At 46.5% G+C, this 27,094-nt stretch overlaps 1 protein-coding gene across 1 annotated transcript; it reads left to right on the top strand.

The window, feature by feature from the left end:
- The first annotated feature begins 1,244 nt into the window (after positions 1-1,244).
- Positions 1,245-26,710, top strand: LOC127319738 (uncharacterized). Its single transcript, XM_051349706.2, has 6 exons — positions 1,245-2,094; positions 2,299-3,029; positions 3,091-3,348; positions 3,445-4,385; positions 4,935-6,210; positions 26,444-26,710. Exons 1-6 carry the CDS (start codon positions 1,245-1,247, stop codon positions 26,708-26,710), a joined length of 4,323 nt encoding a protein of 1,440 aa, XP_051205666.2.
- Positions 26,711-27,094: the final 384 nt, after the last annotated feature.

The raw sequence follows: 27,094 nt of genomic DNA on the forward strand, positions 1-27,094 counted from the left end.
TATTTTTATCACCAAATCTTGGTCTCTTCCTTTGTACTGTAATACGGGTAGGCTACAAACGAACTCTACAATCGAGCTGAATTCCTCCAAGGAATGGGCTGCCTACACCTCTTCCACGACTTGTACGGTTGTACTCAGTGGCGGAGCTTGGGCCGGTTAAATGGGGGGGGGGCAAATGGGCTCAGAGGACAAAAAATGCACTGTCTTGGCCCAAACTGGGGGGGGGGGGCAAATGGGCCAGATATGTATAAATCCTTTAGGAAACAGTACTGGGCTGGGGGGCGGCGGCCCCCACTGGCTTCAACATAGCTACGCCACTGGTTGTACTAGTACCACACCGCCATCCGCTGCCGCCTCGAACGTGTCGCCAGCCTCAGCCTGGACTGTTACTGCGACGAGCCCATCCGAGGCCTCCGGCGGCGCGAGGCCGACGTCGAGCAAGTCCTCGGGCTCCTCGGCGCGGAGCCTCCCAGAGCTGTACGAGGAGATGTCACGACTGTCTTAGCTGTGACCTGAAGAATAGAAGCTGATCAACGTTATGAAGATCTGACGGTCCAGAAGGAATCAGAGAAGCGGACGGCTGCGATGACGCCATTACTATTCACCATCCGGCACATTTACCTTTCTGTTAATTCTGTATTACCGTTGTAATAACGAGACTACTGAACCGGCTATATGAGCCCCCTTCGTGGGAAGGCAACGCTATCGAATAGAATATGCTTAAACGCTATCTCTTCGTTCATCTAGTTTAGATTTATTTTCGCATCTAGATCTCGTAGAAATCCACCGATTGATCGAGCGAGGTCTCCATATCGGAGGAATTATCGTCAGATTCCATTCCGGGATCTGACAATTGGTATCAGACGCCAGTGAATTCTCGGCGAAAATTTTTCTCGAGCTCTCAGATCCTTCCTTGGACGGCGACGGCGAGCTCGATTCCGCGCGGGCTCGGGGAAATTGGCGGTGATTCAACCGGTGAGACGAAGGGGGGTTGCTGCGGATCACCTTCCGCAGAGGTAAAATCCCTCCCTCCACTCCCATGTTGCGGCGGCGGTGACGTCCTCTTGACGTGGTTGACGGAGGCGGCGTGGCGGCGGCAGATCATTCGAACGCAGATCGAGTGAAGCGGAGCGGTTGCTGCGGATCATCTCCCGCAGAGGTAAAATTCCGGCTCCGCGCTCTTTCCGTGCGTCTTGGGTGGCGGTTGTTGGCGGCGGTAGAACGAAGACAAGGTGTTCGACAAAATGCCAAAGTCGAAGGCGTCCGAAGCTACCGCGCAGGAAATTGAGGCTCTCAAGCTCGACCTGGAGAGTGTCAACTCACGCGCAGAGGAAATTGGAGGAAAGGTCGATGGGGTTCAATCTCAAATGGAGGAACTATCACCGAAATTCTCTCGGCTAGAGGCAATCCTAACTGCTAACATGGACAAGCAAGCTCCTGAGAAAGAGATCGAACCAGCCAAGCAGCCACCTTCAGGCTCTGGTGAAAAGGATGAGTATTTGTGGCATGATGGCCCTCCTCACTTGCGCCGCAAGCATGCACCACCTGATGATCACCATGAGCAGCCACATCCAGATGCTGATCAGAATGAGGAAGTTAGGTATGAGAACTACTACCCACCCTATCAGGAGCATGATCGTGCTGCACCTGAGCAGAGGCAGCAGTACTATGAGACCCAGCCCTACTTCTTCGAGCCACAACACCCTTACCAATCCTACCCACAATCATATGAGCCTCCCCCACATCACCAGCCAAACCCATTTCCACCTCACCCAAACCACTATCAGCCATACCAACACTACCCACAACCAAATATACCTCACCCACCCAATCCTCACTCATACTACCAAAACCCAAATCCTATTCCCTACCCACCACCACAAAACCAATTCCACTTCACATATGAACCTCCACACCCAAACCCCAACAACTACCGAGCTGTAGTTGACCATGGTGTGAGGCAGCAGCAGCATGAAAACAATGGACACAACATCGACAACACAATTGCAAGGGAGAGACATAGGGAAGAGGATAGAGAACACAGGAATCAAGGATATCCTGAGGATAGAGGGAGGAACATGGGCTATGACAGAGGTCAGTACCAGAGGTATGACAGGAACCAGCCTCTAGACAGAGATGCCCAATTTTACAAATCAATTGCCAAAGCCCCAAAAATGGATTTTCCTCATTTTGATGGTAGCAACCCTGAGGAATGGCTTCGAACAACAGAGAAATACTTTGAGATGGTTTATGTACATGAGGATTAAAAGTTTAATTATGCCCAAATGTATATCACAGGCAGGGCAGATACTTGGCTAAGAAACCCAGGTGTTCTGAAGGAGAAACTCACTTGGAAACAATTCCGTGGCACCTTGATCACAAGATTCGCCACATCCAATTCATATGATATTGTTGAGGAATTCAACAATATAAAGCAAGGAGCTAACTCTGTAGATGACTACACTGATCGTTTTGAGATCAAGATGGCTGACTACAAAAAGGAAAATCCAGATGTCAAGGACCCATATTACATCAAATGCTATATCAATGGGTTGCATGCTGAAATTAAGCATCAGCTGCGTTCATTCGAGCCCAAAACTCTGTCTCAAGCAGTAGAGCACGCACGCAACATGGAAAGAAGTGTGTTGGCTACTGCTCAATATAGCAAGAAGCTGTTCTCTTCCAACATTTACACCAAAAATAACTACACCAGTTCCAGCTTTACTAGACCAAAACAAGTAACTGAGGTAGTTCCTGTGAGAATGGAAGGTGATAGGGCCATTCCTAAACCAGAAACAAAGATGGAGAACAAACCAAGGGACAACAACTGTAAATACTGCGGACAAAAATGGTTTTTTGGGCACCGTTGTCAGCAGTACAAACGTCTAAATCTCATGACGGCAGAAGGAGATTATGAAAGTGCAGAAGAAACACTTCAGGAACAGGATACCTCAGAGGAGGAAAATACTGAACAACCTGCTGCCGACACTCCTGCACCAGCTACTCATATGCAGATCTCTCTCAACGCAGTACAAGGCAAAAGCTTAGCAAACACATTTACCTTCACAGTCCTTATTGGTGGTAAAAAAGGCATTGGCCTTAGCAGACACAGGGAGCACCCACACTTTTATTGAATTCAAGTTTGCTGCTAAACTCAACTGCAACATCATCGGTGAACCACTACAAAGAGTAATTGTGGTAGGAGGAGGGGAACTACAAACTGGAGCAACAGTACCTGATATGGACTATACAATTCAAGGGAACAAATTCCACAATTCTTTTAAAATATTACCCTTGAGTGGCTATGACATTGTTCTGGGCGGCGACTGGATGCTACAACACAGTCCAGTGACATATGATTACCACAAGAGACTGCTTAAAATCAAAATGTATGGAAAGTAGAAAGTGAACTTAAAGGATGAATCCCTGAAACAAGGTGTGCAGCTTATATCCATATCCAAACTTAAGCAAGCATTACAAAAAGGTGTTGTTGGTTACTGCCTGTACCCAATAACTGTTGTCCATCCTCCAGAAGAAGTTCAAGATCCAGAAATTGCAGCTCTCCTCAAAGAATTCCAAGATGTGTTCCAAGAACCTACAGGGTTACCTCCTGAACGTCAGTGTGACCATGCCATTCCACTGAAAGGTGGGGCAGAACCCCCAAGAATTCGACCTTACAGGGTTCCATACAAACAGAAAGAAGAAATGGAAAAACAAGTGCAGCACCTGCTCAAAACATCTGTGATCCAACACAGCAAAAGCCCATATGCTTCACCAGCTATCCTAGTCAGAAAAAAAGATGGGACTTGGAGGCTATGCATTGACTTTAGAAAATTGAACTTGCATACAATTAAGGACAAATTTCCTATACCAGTAATCGAGGACCTCTTGGATGAACTGCATGGAGCAAAGTATTTCACCAAGCTAGACCTTCGATCTGGGTACCACCAGATCAGAATGAAGCCACAAGACATCCATAAGACTGCATTCAGGACTTATTTTGGACACTTTGAGTACTTAGTCATGCCTTTTGGGCTGACTAATGCTCCAGCCACATTTCAGGCATTGATGAACAGTGTGTTTGCACCTTGGATGAGGAAAATCATGCTTGTTTTCTTCGATGACATCCTGATCTACAGCAGCACTAAAGAAGATCATCTGAAGCATGTCAGGCTAATACTTCAAGTGCTCAGAGACAACAAACTGTTTGCCAAACAGAGTAAATGTGTGTTTGCAACAGAACAGGTAGAATACCTAGGACATGTCATCTCAGCAAAAGGGGTGGCTACTGACCCACAGAAAATTGTTGCTGTTCAAGAATGGTCCCTCCCAAAAACCCTGACACAGCTCCGCGGTTTTCTCGGACTCGCGGGCTATTACAGAAGGTTCGTAAAGAATTATGGATAGATCTGTCGTCCACTACATGATATGCTGAAAAAAGAGTCCTTTAAATGGACAGATGCCCAAACAACAGCTTTCATGATTCTCAAGCAAGCACTCACTTCTGCTCCTGTTATGGCACTACCAAACTTTTCCCTACCATTCACTTTAGAGACTGACGCGAGTGGCAATGGTTTAGGGGCTGTGCTTATGCAAGAAGGCCGCCCAATAGCTTATTTCAGTAGAACTATAGGAGTGAAGGCATCAGCCATGTCTACATATGAGAAAGAAGCCCTTGCAATCTTAGAAGCCCTAAAACGTTGGAGACACTACTTTCTAGGTCGAACTAGTGATAAAACAGACCGTAAAAGTCTGAAGTACATTACATAACAAAAAGTTGCTGAAGGTATACAACACAAGTTGCTACTCAAACTATTAGAGTTCAATTACTCAGTGGAGTATAAGAAAGGAAAGGAAAACATAGCTGCAGATGCTTTGAGCCGCAGAGACACACATCTCATGGCCACAACAGTTATAACACCTGCTCTGGACAGATTCTCAGAGAAGAGTTACATTCATGATACTCACTGCCAGGAATTGCTACAGAAACTTTCAGTGAACCCCAACTCACAACCCTCTGTAACATTACATGGAGGCATACTGCGTTACAAAGGGCGCATCTATATTGGTAAAGATACTACTCTCCAACAGCAGCTCTTACACTCCTTCCACTCTTCTTCAATTGGAGGACACTCAGGCATGGTTGCCAGCTATCAGCGACTGAAGAGAATATTCTATTGGCCTGGCATGAAAAAGGACACCGAGAAGTTCATATCTGAATGTCCAGTATGCCAACGAGCTAAGTCCCAGAACTGTCAGTACCCAGGACTGCTGAAACCTCTCGATCGCCCAGATATGGCATGGCAACACATTACAATGGACTTCATTGAGGGGCTTCCAAAATCAAATGGGAAAAAGGTCATCCTAGTGGTAGTGGACAGAATGACCAAAATGGCACATTTCATTTCCCTGGCACACCCATACACTACTACCACGCTTGCACAAGCCTTCATGGACAACATCTTTAAACTCCATGGGCCTCCTACTAGCATTGTGACTGATCGAGATACCATCTTCACCAGCCACCTATGGCAGAAAGTGTTCAAAACCATGAATGTCAAGCTCAACCTCACCACAGCATATCATCCTCAATCTGATGGACAATCTGAAAGAGTAAATCAATGCTTAGAGAATTATCTAAGATGCATGGTCTTTCAAAAACCAAAAAAATGGGCAGCTTGGTTACCTCTGGCAGAATGGTGGTACAATACATCCTACCACACAGCTCTGAAAGTATCACCTTTCCAAGCTTTATATGGTTATGCACCCCCAATGATAAGTGAGATCTCCATACCTGGTCCAGAAGATATGGAAGCCAGGGATTTCTTATTGGAAAAACAACAACTCCTACATCAGCTCAAGGAAAATTTGTCTCAGGCTCAAGCCCGAATGAAACGTTATGCTGACAAGAAACGCAGTGAAAGAGTATTGGAGGTGGGGGACATGGTGTACCTCAAGATGCAACCATACAGAATGGCAGCTTTCGGCATTCGCCAATCCATCAAGTTGACAAGTAAATACTATGGTCCTTTCAGAATTCTGGAGAAGATTGGTGCCCTTGCCTACAAAATACAGCTGCCTGCGGGCGTGAAAATTCACCCTGTGTTCCACGTGAGCCAACTCAAGAAGCATCTGGGAACTCATGCGGTGCCAGAAGCTGGTCTTCCGTTGATCAGTGAGGATGGTAAGATCAAAACTCAGCCATTACAGGTTCTTCAGACTCGCTCCTTGCCCCGAAACAACGTCTTAGTCACACAATGGTTGTGTTATCACCAGGATTTGACCGAGTCAGAGGTGGGCCGCGATCAAGATGGACTTGAAGGTTATATACGGAAGAAATACGTGAATCGGCCTTTTATACCAAGTTGGGCTAATTTGCCCGTGTATCTGTAACATAGTAGGATACGTGTCGTTTGGAAGTTAGAGTTTAACCCGTGCACGGTTAGGTGCACGCTTGAATTAGAAAGTCCCCCGGACTATAAATATGTATCTAGGGTTTATGGAATAAAACAACAACCAACGTTCAACCAATCAATCAATCTCGGCGCATCGCCAACTCCTTCGTCTTGAGGGTTTCTACCGGTAAGCAACATGCTGCCTAGATCGCATCTTGCGATCTAGGCAGCACAAGCTTTATGTTGTTCATGCGTTGCTCGTACTGAAGCCTTTTTGATGGCGAGCAACGTAGTTATCATAGATGTGTTAGGGTTAGCATAGTTCTTCGTATAACATGCTATCGTAGTGCAACCCTTGCATATCTAGCCGCCCTTACACCTATCTTAGGTGTAGGGGCGGCACCCCGCTTGATCGTTATTTAGTAGATCTGATCCGTTACGGTTGCTCCTTGTTCTACAAGGATTAGTTTAATATCTGCAATAGTTAGGCCTTACAAAGGGTTGGAGGATCCAGCGGCACGTAGGGTGTCGTTTGCTAGTCCTAGACAGGATGTTCCGGGGATCAACCTCATGTTGGTTTTTAGGCCCTATCTAGGATCGGCTTACGATCACCGTGCGTGGCCGCGAGGCCCAATCGTGAGTAGGATGATCCGATTATGCGGTGAAAACCCTAAATCGTCGTAGATTGTTGTCAACACCCGGATTTTTAAGTCCAGATGCCTATTATGCCGTACATCGCAATCCCAGGAATATTGTTGTTGCGAGACATAATAGTTGAATATCATAGAGTCATCATTTATTACAACACATAATCGTCTTACAAAGGTAGATCACATGATCCAATATTACAATAGTAGTTGATCTATCGATCAACGAACATCACAAATAGCGGAAGCGAAGTAGTAGTGGCTATCTAATCCACAGGCCAACGCTTGACGTCAGGAGCAGTCCTAGTTGTCGTAGACGTCCTGCTGTCCATCTTCCTCGTACTGTTGTTCTCCTTCAAAGTCTGGCCATTTGAATAGCCAGGGACAAAGCCATGAGTACTTTAAAGTACTCGCAAACTAATACTAGTGTAAGTACTATCAATTTTAGTAAGGGGATACTAAGCTCTAGGTTTATTTGCATAAAGCCAAGTTTATTTCATAAACATTTAGTAAAGATGCTTGAATCACTAGACTAACTCAAGTGGGAACATTAGTGTCATTCCCACAACTCGGTTGTGATTCAATTCAAAGTCACCATTCACCTTTCAAATTCACGTCCCAAGTCATATGTCACATTTTTGAAAATGGTCTGATGACGGAACAGTATGGCCTTTCCAACCGTCCATAACCGTGGACACGGCTATTCGAATAGTTCTACACTCTGCAGAGGTCGTACACTTGTGCCACAACATTTGCAATAATCCGTCAGGGCTAACTGGCCCTGATTTACCATACTCCGTATGCGGACTACCAACCATAACCTTTCACTTACATACTCTAGTATAGGCACCTCTCCCCATGAGCTTGGCCTCCCGGTGAAAACCACAGTCAACCCGGGAACTGCACAGGGCTTGGGCCGGACATTCACCTCATATTAACATCATATCATATCACTTCTTTTGTTGTAGAGGCAGCCTTCAGCCTAACCCCGATGACGCTTGTTTAGAGGGAACCCATACTAAAGCACATAAATTTCTAGTTAAGCCCTTACCCATATTGGGTATTGTGGGGGTACTTTCAAATTGGAATGGTATCGCATCCGAACCCAACCATCAGTTGTTGTAAAATTCACTAAGCCATTCACCTGTCATATTCACCTTCAAAATCTTTCAATAGAATGAATCATCATTCCAAGGTTTTCAAAGTCATTTCATTTCACATGATCCCATCTAGAGTAATCAATTTTATTTATTTAGCAATAGCAACTAGTCATGAGGGGTGCTAACTAGCTTTTCTTGCTCTAGGCTAACTTTGATGCTCTTGTTATACTCTATATCTAAACCAAGTGAAGTCATAAATCAAAAAGTAAACTTTGATAAACAAAATTTAGAAAAGCTTGTAAAGTAAAAACTTGGGATAGGAGCATTAAGCATAAAGTAAAAATAATGGTGCCTTGCTCTTGTAGAGCTTTGCACAAGGGGACCTTGCAAGAGTGTTAGCTTGCCTTGATTGGTGAGGTGATCAAAGTTTTCTGGCTCTTCCTCCTGGTAGAATACCTCCTCCTCTTGATAGTCTCCGGTACTAGCGTCTATAAATGAATACGAGGATACCATCACCAAACAACACTTAAGTAGTCTTAATTAGCCTTATTGGCTCACACAAATGATCTAGCATCACTACTTAACATTTATCCAAAATTATTCTAGGGTTTATTTAATATTAGGAAAATAATTTCCTCTCATTAAAAATTGGAATTAGGGTTTTTCTTTGGTTTGGGAGAAATAATTTCCTCTCATTGAATTCTTCTTACGAGGTAATCTTCTCAAATGACCAGGGAGGATCACATGTTGACCAAGGTCAACACTTCACATTTATTATTTGAGAAAAGTGATTTAATTGAGATTCATCATCTCATGTGATTTAAATAACCATTGCAAATTAACTACTATTTTGATTTAAATTCTACAAGTGAGCTAGTATGAACCTATGCAGTAGAGGTCATCATATTACTTCATAATATATGAGACCATGATTTAAATGAGATGCTACACCTCATAGATTTAAATTCTAAAATTTGGATATAGTTTAAATGGACTAGTATTGACTACATAGCCAATATTCTGCTTCTAGCCCATGATCATATACAGAACATATATCATATTTCTACATAAGAAATTAGAGTTTGTTAAATGTGAATTATTGCAATTGGATTCACTTCAAAATTCAAATTGGTTGATTTTCTAGATTTATTTGAATACTAAAAAGGATCTGTTTTGTTATTTTTGCTATTCAAAAACTACACAATATATGGGGTTGAATCTAGTGGGGTTAGTTAGAGCAATTCATAAGCTTTCTAACAATACTCATTTCATAAATTTTGGCCCAGTATATTTGGAGATAAAGAATTTCTAGCAAAGCATCTGAAAGCAAAAATCACAGAAAATAAATAAACGGATTTGAATTTTAAACAGCGGGCGGGAAATGAGGTTGGGCCCGGGAGAGGTTAAATGGGCCGGCCCAGCTGAGCTGCCACGCGGGCGTGAGGGGCCTGACAGCGGGGTCCGCTGTCAGTGTGTTTTAAAACGCCGAAGCGGTACGCGGCGCGGTGGGCCGTTGGATTAAAAGGGAATCGAGCGGTTGTGGTTCGTCCTCGTCGGCGACGAGCTCCGGTGAGGTCTAAACCCTACCGGCGGCCAGGGGGGTCGCTAGGGGATACCTGGGGCTCCGGCGAGGCTCGGCGAGGCGGGCGTTCAGCGTGGAAGACGACGGCGAGGCGAACGAGGGTCGGGAGAGGTGCTGAGGGGGTCGGAGTCGTCGCCTCCGTCTGGCTGCTGTCGCGGCGGACTCCGGTGAAATTCCGGTGGCCTAGGGCTTAATTGGAGAGGGGAAGGAGTCAGGGAGGTCCAGGAGAAGGAGGGGAGCAAGTTTGGTGTGGAGCTTGAGGCACGGGAGAGGCTCTATTTATAGGCGAGATGGTGACCGGCGGGTGCTGTGAGGGTCGTCGACGGCGTGGCGTTTCTGGATGGCGAAGGGGCAAGCTAGGGGGCGCGCGAGGTAGGCGACGGCTAGGAGAGGCTATCGCGCGTGCTGGCGCAGCAAGGGGAGGACGAGAGCGTGCCTGCGATGATCAAGTACTCGCAGTACGAGCGCGGCAGAGCGTCGATGATGGCGAAGGTGTCAGTGCTTCCGCGAGCTATCGAGGCTGTCTAAGAGGTAGCTGGTGCAGGGGGCCGTGCGCGTGCGAGAGGAGAGAGCTAGGGAAGGACGGAGCTAAACGGGCAACGAGGTGTACTGGCGGGTCCAGGGCGGTGTCTGGGCGCGCTCACCGCGTGCGCTGGCACGCCGTGGCGAGGTACTGGGCGCGCGCGTTCTGGCCACTAGCGTGCGAGGGTGAGCTTGGGCCGGGTACTGGCAGGGTCCTGGTGCTCCAGGGAGGCTCGTAGACATGGTGTAGGAAGGAGGGGGGAGCCAGAGAGATGAGTGGCATGTGTGGCCGGCATGGTGCACGGTGTGAACCTTTCTCTCATTTTCTCCACTTTAAACGGTGGTGCAAGGACATGGCATTGATGCAGGGGTTGCAGAGGGGTGTGATCATCACAATCTAAAAGAGGTTTAGGCTAAAATCTAGTGGATAATAGCATGTAACAAGATTTCCAGATTATGCACATAAGGTGCTCGACACAATGGCCGCATGAAGAAAATGTTTGAATTTTGAAATTCTTTTTGGTGCACTTCATGCTTATATTTAAAGTGATGGAATGGTGGTGGTGGTGTCCATTTTGATGAAGGTTTGCAACATTTCAAATTTGGGGTTTATCTTCTCATTACTTCAAAGTCTCCACTTGGCAATTCTCTACTGGTCAACCTGGTCAACATTTGCAGAGATGGTCAACATGAAAGTTGTTGAACTTGACATGGTCTTGGATGACATGGTCATAGTTGACCAGGTTTGGTTTAGGAAAGAATTAAACCAGAGGGGTAAAGAGGGGATCATGTTAAAATTTACCCAAATGACCATCATCACATGTGAGATGGTTTTGAGTTAAATTTGGATTTGATTCTGGTTTCTTTGATGCATTTGGGTTTGTTTGAGTTATATAAGAGTTTTAGAATCCATAGGGCAAGCAATGGTGGCCTCATATGAAGATTTGTAAAATTGCCCTTAGTGTATGTGAGTAAAAATTGGAATTATCTCATCATTTGAATTCTCTCCAATGAATTTGACTTTTGTTGACTCTAATGTGGTTCTTATTAGTTTAGAAACATTTTAAGACCATTGAAACCATTTCAAATGGTCTTGGTCAAAGATTTGCAAAAATGGCCATAACACATAAGAGGTGATGTGTCAAATTTTACTAATCTTGTAAATGGGTGATCTTGCCTTACTTGGACATGGGTTAGGGTCAATTTAGAGTTAGATTATGTTTAGAAAAGGTTTCACCTCATTTGGTCAAGGTTTAAAGTCATAGATCAAGATTTGGGGATTATGGCTATGTGTCACATATGCCTCTATGCATATGTTGCATTTAAATTTTAATTTGTCTTGGGTTGGCCCAAATGGTGTTGTTGAGTGTTGAACTGGTATATGGAAGTGATCCAACAATTCACAACAAGTCCTAGGGTCAATCTTCTCAAATTCACAAATTTGCATTTTACTCTCATATGCCTCTATGGCATTTTTAGTTTCTTTTTATTTTCTTTGGAAACAATTTGAATTAGGTTTGATAAGTACTAGGTAAGGTGTGTGAAGGTTTTCCAAACCTCTAAACAAAGTGGGAAGTTCTAGGGTAAAGATTTATAATTATAGCCATAGGCACATATGCCTTTTTCTTATTTAATTTCCTTTTATTTTATTTTAACTAGGATGGTAAAAAGAGGGGTGAGGTTTAGAGTTTAGGATCACTTCAAATACTAATAACAAGCATTCATGGCAATAGCACAAGAATTAAGCAAGATCACTATGTATCAAACTTAATTGAATAAAAGTTTTTGTTGGTTCCAAAATTTGGAATAAGGGAAATTCATTTGTTTTATTTTGAAATTTTTGGGATGTTACAAACCCTTCCCCCTTAAACAAATCTCGTCCCAAGATTTTAAGAAAAGTTAGGTTCCTAAGAGAGATTGAGCATTTTATTAACAGGAAGACATACTTGGCATGGTCTGGGGTGCTTCCTGAGCTTCAGTGGCAGTCATGTGGTAGAGACGGTCGTTGTTGTTGTTCTGGTTCCTTCTACCGGCGAAGCGACGCTGTTGCTGGGCAGGTGCAGCGGTGTTGGCGGCAATCTTGGCAAGCTTCTTGGGGCACTCATTGGAGTAGTGGCCCACCACTCCACATTCATAGCAGTTGATCGTGGACTTGTCCTTCGGGGTGACAGGGGTGGCATTGCTTCCAGTCCTCGGGCCAGTGTTGGTGTTGTTGTTGTTCCCATTGTTGCTGTTGATGTTGGGGTTGTTGTTGTTGTGGTGGCTGTTGTTGTTGTTACCTCCGGGCTTCGGGGGTCCTCCGTTGTTGTTGGCGTAGTTGGGGCGATAAGTCTGAGCAGGTGGCCTGTTGTTTCTGGGGGTGAATCCTCCAGAGTGGTTGTTGCGGTGTTTCTGGGCATTGTGGGGCCCATTCTGGTTCATCATTCTGCGCTTGCGGTTCTCATTGGCCTGATGCAGCTTTCCTTCCATCTGTATGGCTGAGTCTACGAGGGCTTCGAGGTCAGCGAACGGAATATTCACTAACACAGTTTGCATCTCGTCGTGCAGTTCGTTCAGGAATCTTTCCTTTCTCTTCTCATTGGTGTCGGTCTCATCCGGGGCGTACCTTGACAGAGTGAGAAACCTGTCGCGGTATTCCACCACGGACATTCTTCCTTGCTTGAGTTCACGGAACTCGTCTCTCATCTTCTTGATCAGTCCTTGAGGCACATGGTATTTGCTGAATTTCAGCTTGAAGTCTTCCCATGTTCTCATCTGTCCCGCATTCATTGCACGGGCACTTGTCCACCAGGCTCTAGCAGGTCCTGACAGGTAGTGGGTGGCAAACAGTACTTTTTCTGCGGCTTCAACTCCCGCAACTTCGAGGTTGTTCTCCATGGTCTGGAGCCAGTCATCAGCATCTAGGGGCTCTTCAGTCTTGTTGAACATCGGTGGGTTGGTGTTCTGAAAATTCTTCAGCTTTGACCCAGGGTGATCATGGTTTCTGTGGCCTTGATTGTTCTGAGCTATCTGTTGCAGTGCGGCAAGGTTTGCTTGGCGTTCAGCTCTCTCGGCTTCGCGGTCTGCCATCATCGTCTGCAGCAGTTGCATCATGGCATCCTGGGTGGCGTTGCGGGTTGGTGGGGCCATCTGAACATTGAGGCAGCTGATAAGATAAGAGGGAAATTTCTAGGGTTTGTTTTGTTTAAAGTTAAAAAGTTCATAAATTGAAAACTTGAGTAGTGTTGCGGGGGTCAAAACCAACAACACTTTTTCATTCATACCAAACATCACATATTACAAAGCTAACACACCGTTGGTTTGAAGAACCATTCATTCGCTCTACGATACAAGGGGATCCTGATACAACTCACACATACGAAAGTGCTTAAATGATACTACTCTTCAGGGGGGAATTCTTTGTCTTCACGGGTAATGTGCTTGGCGAGAGGCGAGGGCATTGTCCAAATCCCTGCGGGTTTTGTACTTCCTGAAGTCCTGGTGTGCTACATAGGGGTTTATCTCCGGGTGAGGGGGCATGGTCATCGGTCTTCTCATGGAGTCATGTCTTGGGTAGTAGATGAAGCGAGTGTTCTTGATCTTGTCCTCATTTTGTCCGCACAGACGGAAAATTGCTTCTTGCATAGCTCTGACTAGTCCTTCCTTCCAAGTGTTTCCCGTTACAGAAAACCAGATGGTTTCCCATACCGGGGCATCATGCCTTCTTCTTAGATCAGTAGAAACGTCCCACCGAGGTGGTTCTCCTAACTGAGTTTTGAGGGGTATTCCGAAGAACTCGGGATACGGGTGTCCTAGATATTCCACTAGTTGCTTCAAATCCTTTTCGAACCCTAGGTCGCCTCCGCGACCAAGCTGATAGAACTCCCATTGGTACTCCATCTGTGAGCAATGAGGATGAGTAAGTTAATGAAGTGATCAAGTGTGCAAAATTTTATGTACAATGATAAAGAAAAGTAGAGCATGGATTTATTCTTTTGAAAAGATCTTAAGATAAGGGTGAGAATAAGTTTTCTGAAATATTCACTTTGTTTATTTTGAAACTAAGTTTTTAGGACGTCCATTCTAACTAGGGTCTCCTAAGGTCAAACAATGGCTCTGATACCAACTTGTCAACACCCGGATTTTTAAGTCCAGATGCCTATTATGCCGTACATCGCAATCCCAGGAATATTGTTGTTGCGAGACATAATAGTTGAATATCATAGAGTCATCATTTATTACAACACATAATCGTCTTACAAAGGTAGATCACATGATCCAATATTACAATAGTAGTTGATCTATCGATCAACGAACATCACAAATAGCGGAAGCGAAGTAGTAGTGGCTATCTAATCCACAGGCCAACGCTTGACGTCAGGAGCAGTCCTAGTTGTCGTAGACGTCCTGCTGTCCATCTTCCTCGTACTGTTGTTCTCCTTCAAAGTCTGGCCATTTGAATAGCCAGGGACAAAGCCATGAGTACTTTAAAGTACTCGCAAACTAATACTAGTGTAAGTACTATCAATTTTAGTAAGGGGATACTAAGCTCTAGGTTTATTTGCATAAAGCCAAGTTTATTTCATAAACATTTAGTAAAGATGCTTGAATCACTAGACTAACTCAAGTGGGAACATTAGTGTCATTCCCACAACTCGGTTGTGATTCAATTCAAAGTCACCATTCACCTTTCAAATTCACGTCCCAAGTCATATGTCACATTTTTGAAAATGGTCTGATGACGGAACAGTATGGCCTTTCCAACCGTCCATAACCGTGGACACGGCTATTCGAATAGTTCTACACTCTGCAGAGGTCGTACACTTGTGCCACAACATTTGCAATAATCCGTCAGGGTTAACTGGCCCTGATTTACCATACTCCGTATGCGGACTACCAACCATAACCTTTCACTTACATACTCTAGTATAGGCACCTCTCCCCATGAGCTTGGCCTCCCGGTGAAAACCGCAGTCAACCCGGGAACTGCACAGGGCTTGGGCTGGACATTCACCTCATATTAACATCATATCATATCACTTCTTTTGTTGTAGAGGCAGCCTTCAGCCTAACCCCGATGACGCTTGTTTAGAGGGAACCCATACTAAAGCACATAAATTTCTAGTTAAGCCCTTACCCATATTGGGTATTGTGGGGGTACTTTCAAATTGGAATGGTATCGCATCCGAACCCAACCATCAGTTGTTGTAAAATTCACTAAGTCATTCACCTGTCATATTCACCTTCAAAATCTTTCAATAGAATGAATCATCATTCCAAGGTTTTCAAAGTCATTTCATTTCACATGATCCCATCTAGAGTAATCAATTTTATTTATTTAGCAATAGCAACTAGTCATGAGGGGTGCTAACTAGCTTTTCTTGCTCTAGGCTAACTTTGATGCTCTTGTTATACTCTATATCTAAACCAAGTGAAGTCATAAATCAAAAAGTAAACTTTGATAAACAAAATTTAGAAAAGCTTGTAAAGTAAAAACTTGGGATAGGAGCATTAAGCATAAAGTAAAAATAATGGTGCCTTGCTCTTGTAGAGCTTTGCACAAGGGGACCTTGCAAGAGTGTTAGCTTGCCTTGATTGGTGAGGTGATCAAAGTTTTCTGGCTCTTCCTCCTGGTAGAATACCTCCTCCTCTTGATAGTCTCCGGTACTAGCGTCTATAAATGAATACAAGGATACCATCACCAAACAACACTTAAGTAGTCTTAATTAGCCTTATTGGCTCACACAAATGATATAGCATCACTACTTAACATTTATCCAAAATTATTCTAGGGTTTATTTAATATTAGGAAAATAATTTCCTCTCATTAAAAATTGGAATTAGGGTTTTTCTTTGGTTTGGGAGAAATAATTTCCTCTCATTGAATTCTTCTTACGAGGTAATCTTCTCAAATGACCAGGGAGGATCACATGTTGACCAAGGTCAACACTTCACATTTATTATTTGAGAAAAGTGATTTAATTGAGATTCATCATCTCATGTGATTTAAATAACCATTGCAAATTAACTACTATTTTGATTTAAATTCTACAAGTGAGCTAGTATGAACCTATGCAGTAGAGGTCATCATATTACTTCATAATATATGAGACCATGATTTAAATGAGATGCTACACCTCATAGATTTAAATTCTAAAATTTGGATATAGTTTAAATGGACTAGTATTGACTACATAGCCAATATTCTGCTTCTAGCCCATGATCATATACAGAACATATATCATATTTCTACATAAGAAATTAGAGTTTGTTAAATGTGAATTATTGCAATTGGATTCACTTCAAAATTCAAATTGGTTGATTTTCTAGATTTATTTGAATACTGAAAAGGATCTGTTTTGTTATTTTTGCTATTCAAAAACTACACAATATATGGGGTTGAATCCCATGGGGTTAGTTAGAGCAATTCATAAGCTTTCTAACAATACTCATTTCATAAATTTTGGCCCAGTATATTTGGAGATAAAGAATTTCTAGCAAAGCATCTGAAAGCAAAAATCACAGAAAATAAATAAACGGATTTGAATTTTAAACAGCGGGCGGGAAACGAGGTTGGGCCCGGGAGAGGTTAAATGGGCCGGCCCAGCTGAGCTGCCACGCGGGCGTGAGGGGCCTGACAGCGGGGTCCACTGTCAGTGCGTTTTAAAACGCCGAAGCGGTACGCGGTGCGGTGGGCCGTTGGATTAAAAGGGAATCGAGCGGTTGTGGTTCGTCCTCGTCGGCGACGAGCTCCGGCGAGGTCTAAACCCTACCGGCGGCCAGGGGGGTCGCTAGGGGATACCTGGGGCTCCGGCGAGGCTCGGCGAGGCGGGCGTTCGGCGTGGAAGACGACGGCGAGGCGAACGAGGGTCGGGAGAGGTGCTGAGGGGGTCAGAGTCGTCGCCTCCGTCTGGCTGCTGTCGCGGCGGACTCCGGTGAAATTCCGGTGGCCTAGGGCTTAATTGGAGAGGGGAAGGAGTCAGGGAGGTCCAGGAGAAGGAGGGGAGCAAGTTTGGTGTGGAGCTTGAGGCACGAGAGAGGCTCTATTTATAGGCGAGATGGTGACCGGCGGGTGCTGTGAGGGTCGTCGACGGCGTGGCGTTTCTGGATGGCGAAGGGGCAAGCTAGGGGGCGCGCGAGGTAGGCGACGGCTAGGAGAGGCTATCGCGCGTGCTGGCGCAGCAAGGGGAGGACGAGAGCGTGCCTGCGATGATCAAGTACTCGCAGTACGAGCGCGGCAGAGCGTCGATGATGGCGACGGTGTCAGTGCTTCCGCGAGCTATCGAGGCTGTCTAAGAGGTAGCTGGTGCAGGGGGCCGTGCGCGTGCGAGAGGAGAGAGCTAGGGAAGGACGGAGCTAAACGGGCGACGAGGTGTACTGGCGGGTCCAGGGCGGTGTCTGGGCGCGCTCACCGCGTGCGCTGGCACGCCGTGGCGAGGTACTGGGCGCGCGCGTTCTGGCCACTAGCGTGCGAGGGTGAGCTTGGGCTGGGTACTGGCAGGGTCCTGGTGCTCCAGGGAGGCTCGTAGACATGGTGTAGGAAGGAGGGGGGAGCCAGAGAGATGAGTGGCATGTGTGGCCGGCATGGTGCACGGTGTGAACCTTTCTCTCATTTTCTCCACTTTAAACGGTGGTGCAAGGACATGGCATTGATGCAGGGGTTGCAGAGGGGTGTGATCATCACAATCTAAAAGAGGTTTAGGCTAAAATCTAGTGGATAATAGCATGTAACAAGATTTCCAGATTATGCACATAAGGTGCTCGACACAATGGCCGCATGAAGAAAATGTTTGAATTTTGAAATTCTTTTTGGTGCACTTCATTCTTATATTTAAAGTGATGGAATGGTGGTGGTGGTGTCCATTTTGATGAAGGTTTGCAACATTTCAAATTTGGGGTTTATCTTCTCATTACTTCAAAGTCTCCACTTGGCAATTCTCTACTGGTCAACCTGGTCAACATTTGCAGAGATGGTCAACATGAAAGTTGTTGAACTTGACATGGTCTTGGATGACATGGTCATAGTTGACCAGGTTTGGTTTAGGAAAGAATTAAATCAGAGGGGTAAAGAGGGGATCATGTTAAAATTTACCCAAATGACCATCATCACATGTGAGATGGTTTTGAGTTAAATTTGGATTTGATTCTGGTTTCTTTGATGCATTTGGGTTTGTTTGAGTTATATAAGAGTTTTAGAATCCATAGGGCAAGCAATGGTGGCCTCATATGAAGATTTGTAAAATTGCCCTTAGTGTATGTGAGTAAAAATTGGAATTATCTCATCATTTGAATTCTCTCCAATGAATTTGACTTTTGTTGACTCTAATGTGGTTCTTATTAGTTTAGAAACATTTTAAGACCATTGAAACCATTTCAAATGGTCTTGGTCAAAGATTTGCAAAAATGGCCATAACACATAAGAGGTGATGTGTCAAATTTTACTAATCTTGTAAATGGGTGATCTTGCCTTACTTGGACATGGGTTAGGGTCAATTTAGAGTTAGATTATGTTTAGAAAAGGTTTCACCTCATTTGGTCAAGGTTTAAAGTCATAGATCAAGATTTGGGGATTATGGCTATGTGTCACATATGCCTCTATGCATATGTTGCATTTAAATTTTAATTTGTCTTGGGTTGGCCCAAATGGTGTTGTTGAGTGTTGAACTGGTATATGGAAGTGATCCAACAATTCACAACAAGTCCTAGGGTCAATCTTCTCAAATTCACAAATTTGCATTTTACTTTCATATGCCTCTATGGCATTTTTAGTTTCTTTTTATTTTCTTTGGAAACAATTTGAATTAGGTTTGATAAGTACTAGGTAAGGTGTGTGAAGGTTTTACAAACCTCTAAACAAAGTGGGAAGTTCTAGGGTAAAGATTTATAATTATAGCCATAGGCACATATGCCTTTTTCTTATTTAATTTCCTTTTATTTTATTTTAACTAGGATGGTAAAAAGAGGGGTGAGGTTTAGAGTTTAGGATCACTTCAAATACTAATAACAAGCATTCATGGCAATAGCACAAGAATTAAGCAAGATCACTATGTATCAAACTTAATTGAATAAAAGTTTTTGTTGGTTCCAAAATTTGGAATAAGGGAAATTCATTTGTTTTATTTTGAAATTTTTGGGATGTTACAATTGTATCAGCTTTATCTTGATCAAGCAGGACCACCATATATTCGTGCACCCCGTACGAATCATGGGTGGATCGGCTCCTTGAGCCGATTCACAGGATAACCTGAGAGCCGATCGAGGCTCGTATTTAATGTTTACGTGTATGCCATGCAGGAAACTAAGCGAGGCATCTCCATCACCTTCCTGACCAGGTATAGGTCAGGTGGCACGCCCTTGCATCAGCATCGGACGTGTGTACCAGAGGCTTTGCGGGCCGTCGCTCGGAGGGACCAGGGCCAGCCGTAGCCCTAAGTTGTTCCCGGCTCTACTGTATTGCCCGTCGCTGCCCGCCGGTGGGTTTTGGCCGCAACACATTCTGGCATGCCCGGTGGGACCAGCTTCGACATCAACCACCTCGCCATCTACATCTGAGATGGCGGACGGCACTCCAGTCACGTACGAGGATCTGACCGACGAGCTCAAGAAGAAGTATGACGAGATCAAAGTCATCCTCGAAGCCGACCTCATCGGCTCTTTCCACAGAACCCGTTCACATGGCATCAGGTGGAAGGGGTTCTCGCCTAATGGTGCACTCGATGGGATAGACCTCTCTGCCCCGTCGGAAGAACGCACCAGGTCCCTGCGGCAGGAGATCAACTACTTGGTGGCTCACTCGCTACACCGCCACTCTGAGAACCTGGTAAACACGTTGGAGCGTGTCGCTCTTCGCGTGATCCAGGAGATCATGAGGCACCAATACTCGCCGTCAGGACCAGCTCTCGGGACGCATCAAGGAGAGTTTCCACTCCAGTCCCGTCCACCGCTGCCATTTGCGTGGGCAGCACCAGAAGTGCCGAATTCACCGGCATTCGTCGTCTACAAGATCGGTGGTGACCCTAGTGACTACCAGTTCTTGCATGAGGCGCCTAAGGAGATCCCCCACGGGTACACGTGCACGTATGTGCCAGATTGCGGTAACTGGGCGCTCACAAACCAGGCCACAACATCAGGGACTTCTGGGAAAACAGGAGGGACGTCAGCGACAGATCTTGAGAAGCAGACGTGGCTAACTAAGTACGCCACCCCGACGAACCTCCAGAGCTCAGCTCCTGCAGTTGGCTCAGAGCTGGAAAAGCAAACATGGCTGGCTAAGTACGCCACCCCGGCGAATTTTCAGAGTTCAACTCCTGCAGCCAGCACAGCGGATCAGATCAGCACCATATTGAGAGACCAGTTCGGCATGGTGCCGAAAAGGAGGGCAATCGGCTATTCCAAGCCGTACCCCGACGAGTACGAATTGATCCCGCTACCACCTAAATATCGGCTCCCTGATTTCTCCAAATTCAGCGGATCAGATGGTTCCAGCTCCATCGAGCATGTGGGCCAATATTTGGCACAGCTAGGACCGGCCTCAGTGTCGGATCAACTACGCGTGAGGTTCTTCTCACAGTCCCTCACGGGATCGGCTTTCGGGTGGTACACCTCGTTGCCACCAGACTCGATCCGGACTTGGAAGCAGTTGGAAGAACAGTTCCATATGCAGTATCACTCAGAGGTTTCCGAGTCTGGCCTTGCCGATCTAGCACAGATACGTCAGAAGCGTGGAGAAACCGTGACAGAATACATCCAGCGCTTCAGGAATCTTAGGAACCGATGTTATTCGGTTCGTGTGACTGAAAAGGAAGCAGTCGAGTTGGCTGTAGCGGGCCTTGCAGCACCGCTCAAGGACATGGCCTCCCAAGCAGACTACCCCTCACTGGCGCACATGGTTCAGAAACTGTCGGCATATGAACAGCGCCACCCGGACCTGTACCAGGACAAATTCAAGCGTGCAGTAGTCCTGGTCGAGGCAGAGGAAGACGAAGTTTCTGCGGGAGACCAAGAGGTAGCAGTGGCTGAATGGACTCGGGGGGCAACCCCCGTGTCCTGCAAATGGGTAAAGCCACCAGGCCCGCCCAGGGGGTTTGATTTTGACGTGACCAAAACTGAACAAATCTTCGACCTCCTGCTCAAGGAAAAGCAGTTGAAGATACCTGAAGGTCTCAAATTCCCCACGGTACAAGAGCTGAACGGAAAGCCATACTGCAAATGGCATAACTCGCTCTCCCATGCCACCAACGACTGCAGGGTGTGGCGTCAACAGATCCAAATGGCGATAGAAAAAGGACGTCTGATTTTCAACCAGTACGCCATGAAGGTCGACACCCAACCCTTCCCCGCCGTTAACATGGTGGGATGCACTTACCCTGAAGGTTGCCAGCCAGGATCCTCGTTCAGCATCAACATGGTAGGACTTGGACACCACGCTGGCAAGGATGGAGACGAGGGCAACCGCTCTCGTAGCAAGGACACAGAGGAGGCCGCTCCACGCGATCGGCTCCGTCATGATGGCAAGCGCTACGTCACAGAGGGAGAAGTAAAGAACATAAGATATCAGCGACCCCTCTCTGATCACCTCCTCAACAAGTATGTGAGTCAGTATGACCAACGCCGACGATCCAGCGATGATGATGAAAGAGATCGTCTGGCTAGAGAAGCCAGAAGACATCGTCGGCATGATCGCGATGAGGAGGAGCACGAGCGCCGTGCCAAGGAAAAGGCAAGGGAGCGAGACGACGAGGACAGGCACTGGGACTGTCCCTTCTTCAGACACTGCTGGGATTCAGGAATGAGCCGATTGCCCACAATCGGCAATTGCCCAGAATGCAACCAGAAGAAGAAGGAGGCAGCCAACGTGTCCGTGTTCCAACGCTTAGGACCTCTCCCGCCTCGAAGCAAACACGCTGAGTCCCCTCGATGGGAAGATCTCGAGGATTCAGAAGACGAGGGACAAGAAGAAGAAGACAGGTACCACCGTCCGAGGTGGTGCCCTGATGGACTCAGCCGTTCACAAAAGCGCAGGGTTCAGCGATTGCGCGGCCTGGAGGAAGCCGAAAGGTTGTACTTGCATACGCTAAGGAAGGCGCGACCTGATCTGGCCGCGAAAATTCAGCGAACCCTGGACGAAGAGGGTCGACCACGGAAAATGGAGTGGCGCCCCAAGCAAAGGAAAGCCGATGGTGAAACATCGGCTGGCACAAACATGGTGTTCATCCTTCCAGCGGAGTTTGGTGCTCCAGGAGCAGACAAAGCACCCTCAAGCATCGTACCTGTGGAGAAGAAGGACGGCCGATGGCGTGTGGCTATAGATTTTCGAGATCTCAACAGAACCACCGGCCTGACCGAGTAGCAAGAACCAACTTATGGACAAACATGGCGAGGCTGATCCTTGGGATCGGCTCCCAAAGATCGATGAAGGAACATTACAAAACTTTCATCGAAGCGCTTCGATCAATATGGAGGCCGATTCCAGCAATCGGCCAAAATTATCCTCACCACATGTTCCGCTTGTGTTCAGCATCAATCTACTTGGCAGCGGTTTTTACGTCGGCTAGTAAGTTAAAGAAGAATCAACATTGGTCCTACCAGAGCCGACGTGCAAATACAATGCCTTGGTTGAACTACAGAGCCGATATCTGCAGTTACCTGACAGATTCGACTCGGGGGGCACCTGAACCAGACGAACATGTGAACATCTGCAAGTGAACATGTGTGCAGTGAAATATTGGGGCCGATTAGAAAAATCGGCCAGTAAAAAAAAAATCAGCATCATGATACACAGCCGATGCAAGGGCATCGACTTTAGAACTAAGGAACAAAGCCGATGCAAAGCCATCGACTCTAGTACAATTATGTTTCCTTGGAAGTTTTCGCCAGGATTTTCGCCAGGATGGTTTTCAGTTCAGCTTCAAGAGCTTCTGTTTCCTTGGAGGGAATGTACAATGAGAGCCGCCTCGGCTGAAATGAGCTGACGACCCTTTGCGCCAGTTCAGCGGTAGCATCAATTTGGCATGCGAGACATCGGCGTTCAGCGGAAGAAAGCTGATCAACGGGGGCAAGTGTGGCTGATTTTTCCTGGTGACTGTCTCGGATTACCAGGTTATCGGAGGTCAAGGCCTTTTTGTTTGATCTATGCATCCCCGCTGATATTCTCGCCTTGATTAAGGCTCGGGGGGCAACTAACTTGGTAGATGCTCTATCTCTAGGAGCCGATTGGAGTCGCATCGGCTGACCCTGCATCATAACCTTCTCCGAAAAGCGGTGAGCTGTTTGCAGAAGAAGAAGACTGCTAAAACTACGGAGAGGAGCCGGGAAGGGAAGCCGTCGGCTTTTACAGAGTTTGGACCATCCTGTTGCGGCAAGAAAAGGGAGGAGACTGGATTCTCAAAATAGCTGATGAACAGTCATCGGCTGTAGGATTGCGAAATATCATGGTCAGGTATCAAATCACAGTCTGAATTTGAGAAGTGCTTGACTGACGGTCTAATCGATATCCGAGTCCGGCTTCGTGGGCGGCTAAGGAAGAAAAATCTGATATGTTGCTATCGGTCTTGGTGTGGCAAGCGGAAGGATTAAAATTGGATTAATTGAAAGATGAATTGGAAGAACAATTTTCATTAATTCAAAGGAGCGGCTTTACAGGAAAGAGCCGATGGCTCTCAAAAGAGGGATCTGGTGCCTAGTGTACTGCTACTACTAGTCCTATCCTACTAGTCGTCGTTGTCCTCATCGTCGCCGTCGTCGAGGTCGTCGGCGCTGCTCCCAGGAAGTTCCTCATCGCTGCTGCCCCAGCCCTCGGCCGGAGCTTCGTCCTCCTCGTCATCATCATCATCCTCGCTGTCTGCCCAAGAGCGGAAGCGCTTTGTCGGCGGGTACCCGATGGAGGAGGAAGATTCATCCTCCTCTTCTTCCTCCTCGTCATCATCATCGTCTTCGCTGTCCGCCCAAGCGCGGAATCGCTTTGCCGGCAGAAGCTTAGCGGGGGAGGAAGGGACGCCCTCCTTTTGTTCTTCTTCTTCCTCTACTTCTTCCCCCTTCCCGTCGGAGGAGGTGGGTTTCACCCAGGGATGGAGGTCGTCCTCGCTTTCGCCTATCAGCTCCCCTTCGATGAGGAACTTGAGGTCGTCTTCCCCATCGGTCAGAGGCAGGTTGCCCTCTGGCACATGATCGGAGTTCCACTCCGGCTCGCTCGAGGAGAAGGATTGGAGGGAGAGGCCGGAGGAGACGGAGGAAGAGGAAGACATTGCTACAGGGGGAGAGGGTTTTTTGGTGCCGATGGCCAGAACAGAGGAAGGAGATGAAGTGGGCTAACCAATCGGCACAGTTAAATAATAAGGAGCCTAGTGGAGATTTAATGCCATTGCAGTTTCCAAGGAGGTGATGCTAAAGCTATCAAATTTTGCAGAGAAGCTGAGAAGACAAGGCATCATGATGAAGGATACTGCAACGGTTCTGCTCTGCCACGACATGACCCTTCGAAAGGAAAACAGAGTGGTTTTGAAATTATCATTACCAAAACCAGGGGGGCATGTGTTATCACCAGGATTTGACCGAGTCAGAGGTGGGCCGCAATCAAGATGGACTTGAAGGTTATATACGGAAGAAATACGTGAATCGGCCTTTTATACCAAGTTGGGCTAATTTGCCCGTGTATCTGTAACATAATAGGATACGTGTCGTTTGGAAGTTAGAGTTTAACCTGTGCACGGTTAGGTGCACGCTTGAATTAGAAAGTCCCCCGGACTATAAATATGTATCTAGGGTTTATGGAATAAAACAACAACCAACGTTCAACCAATCAATCAATCTCGGCGCATCGCCAACTCCTTCGTCTTGAGGGTTTCTACCGGTAAGCAACATGCTGCCTAGATCGTATCTTGCGATGTAGGCAGCACAAGCTTTATGTTGTTCATGTGTTGCTCGTACTGAAGCCTTTTTGATGGCGAGCAACGTAGTTATCATAGATGTGTTAGGGTTAGCATAGTTCTTCGTATAACATGCTATCGTAGTGCAACCCTTGCATATCTAGCCGCCCTTACACCTATCTTAGGTGTAGGGGCGGCACCCCGCTTGATCGTTATTTAGTAGATCTGATCCGTTACGGTTGCTCCTTGTTCTACAAGGATTAGTTTAATATCTGCAATAGTTAGGCCTTACAAAGGGTTGGAGGATCCAGCGGCACGTAGGGTGTCGTTTGCTAGTCCTAGACAGGATGTTCCGGGGATCAACCTCGTGTTGGTTTTTAGGCCCTATCTAGGATCGGCTTACGATCACCGTGCGTGGCCGCGAGGCCCAATCGTGAGTAGGATGATCCGATTATGCGGTGAAAACCCTAAATCGTCGTAGATTGTATCAGCTTTATCTTGATCAAGCAGGACCACCATATATTCGTGCACCCCGTACGAATCATGGGTGGATCGGCTCCTTGAGCCGATTCACAGGATAACCTGAGAGCCGATCGAGGCTCGTATTTAATGTTTACGTGTATGCCATGCATGAAACTAAGCGAGGCATCTCCATCACCTTCCTGACCAGGTATAGGTCAGGTGGCACGCCCTTGCATCAGCATCGGACGTGTGTACCAGAGGCTTTGCGGGCCGTCGCTCGGAGGGACCAGGGCCAGCCGCAGCCCTAAGTTGTTCCCGGCTCTACTGTGTTGCCCGTCGCTGCCCGCCGGTGGGTTTTGGCCGCAACAGGTTGGTGGAATGGGCAAACCTAACCCCAGAGGACTCGTCCTGGGAAGACGCCAATTTCATCAAATCAGTCTTTCCGGCATTCTATACTACAACCACCAGGTCATGGTTTCCAAACTCGACTACTACTTGAGGACAAGTAGATTTTCAGGAGGGAGCATTGTCACGACTGTCTTAGCTGTGACCTGAAGAATAGAAGCTGATCAACGTTATGAAGATCTGACGGTCCAGAAGGAATCAGAGAAGCGGACGGCTGCGATGACGCCATTACTATTCACCGTCCGGCACATTTACCTTTCTGTTAATTCTGTATTACCGTTGTAATAACGAGACTACTGAACCGGCTATATGAGCCCCCTTCGTGGGAAGACAGCGCTATCGAATAGAATATGCTTAAACGCTATCTCTTCGTTCATCTAGTTTAGATTTATTTTCGCATCTAGATCTCGTAGAAATCCACCGATTGATCGAGCGAGGTCTCCATATCGGAGGAATTATCGTCAGATTCCATTCCGGGATCTGACAGGAGAGGGGCGCGCACAGCCTGCGGGAGTTCGGCCTCCGGGAGCTCCGCGGCGCCACGGCCGACTTCAGCCCGCTGCTCATGGTCGGCGAGGGCGGCTTCGGGTGCGTCTACAGGGGCGCCCTCCGCCTCCCCGGCGGGCACCCCCACGGCACCGCGGTCGCCGTCAAGAGGCTCAACCCCAAGGGCGTTCAGGGACACAAGGAGTGGCTGGCTGAAGTCCAGTTACTGGGTGTAGTCGACCACACGAACCTCGTCAAGCTCGTCTAGTAGCAATTTCTTGCTTGCACTGCTCGCTAGCAGCAGTATATTTGTTTACTAAATTATTAACTGTCTAATTATGTTCTTATTGCACCATGTTTTTAGTCTAATGCGCAGAATAATAAAATTCTACTTTGACAGGTACATGATCATGTTTGCAAATTTCTGGAGTACATTTTTTTTCCAGAATTCGAGTAGGAGACTAGGAGTAGCAATACTCCTTTATCTTCTTGCAGTCGTGTTCATTGATTTAATAAACTGAAATACTCCGGTTTGCAGCCTACACTGCTTGCTTGTGTGCTCCATTTGCTCATTGACTGAAGCTGAGTATTGCTTGCCTGCACTGCTACCAGCAGTAGCAATTTCTTGCTTGCATTGCTTGCTAGCAGTTGT

The sequence above is a fragment of the Lolium perenne genome, chromosome 2, assembly GCF_019359855.2.
Source record: "Lolium perenne isolate Kyuss_39 chromosome 2, Kyuss_2.0, whole genome shotgun sequence".
Lineage (NCBI taxonomy): Eukaryota > Viridiplantae > Streptophyta > Magnoliopsida > Poales > Poaceae > Lolium > Lolium perenne.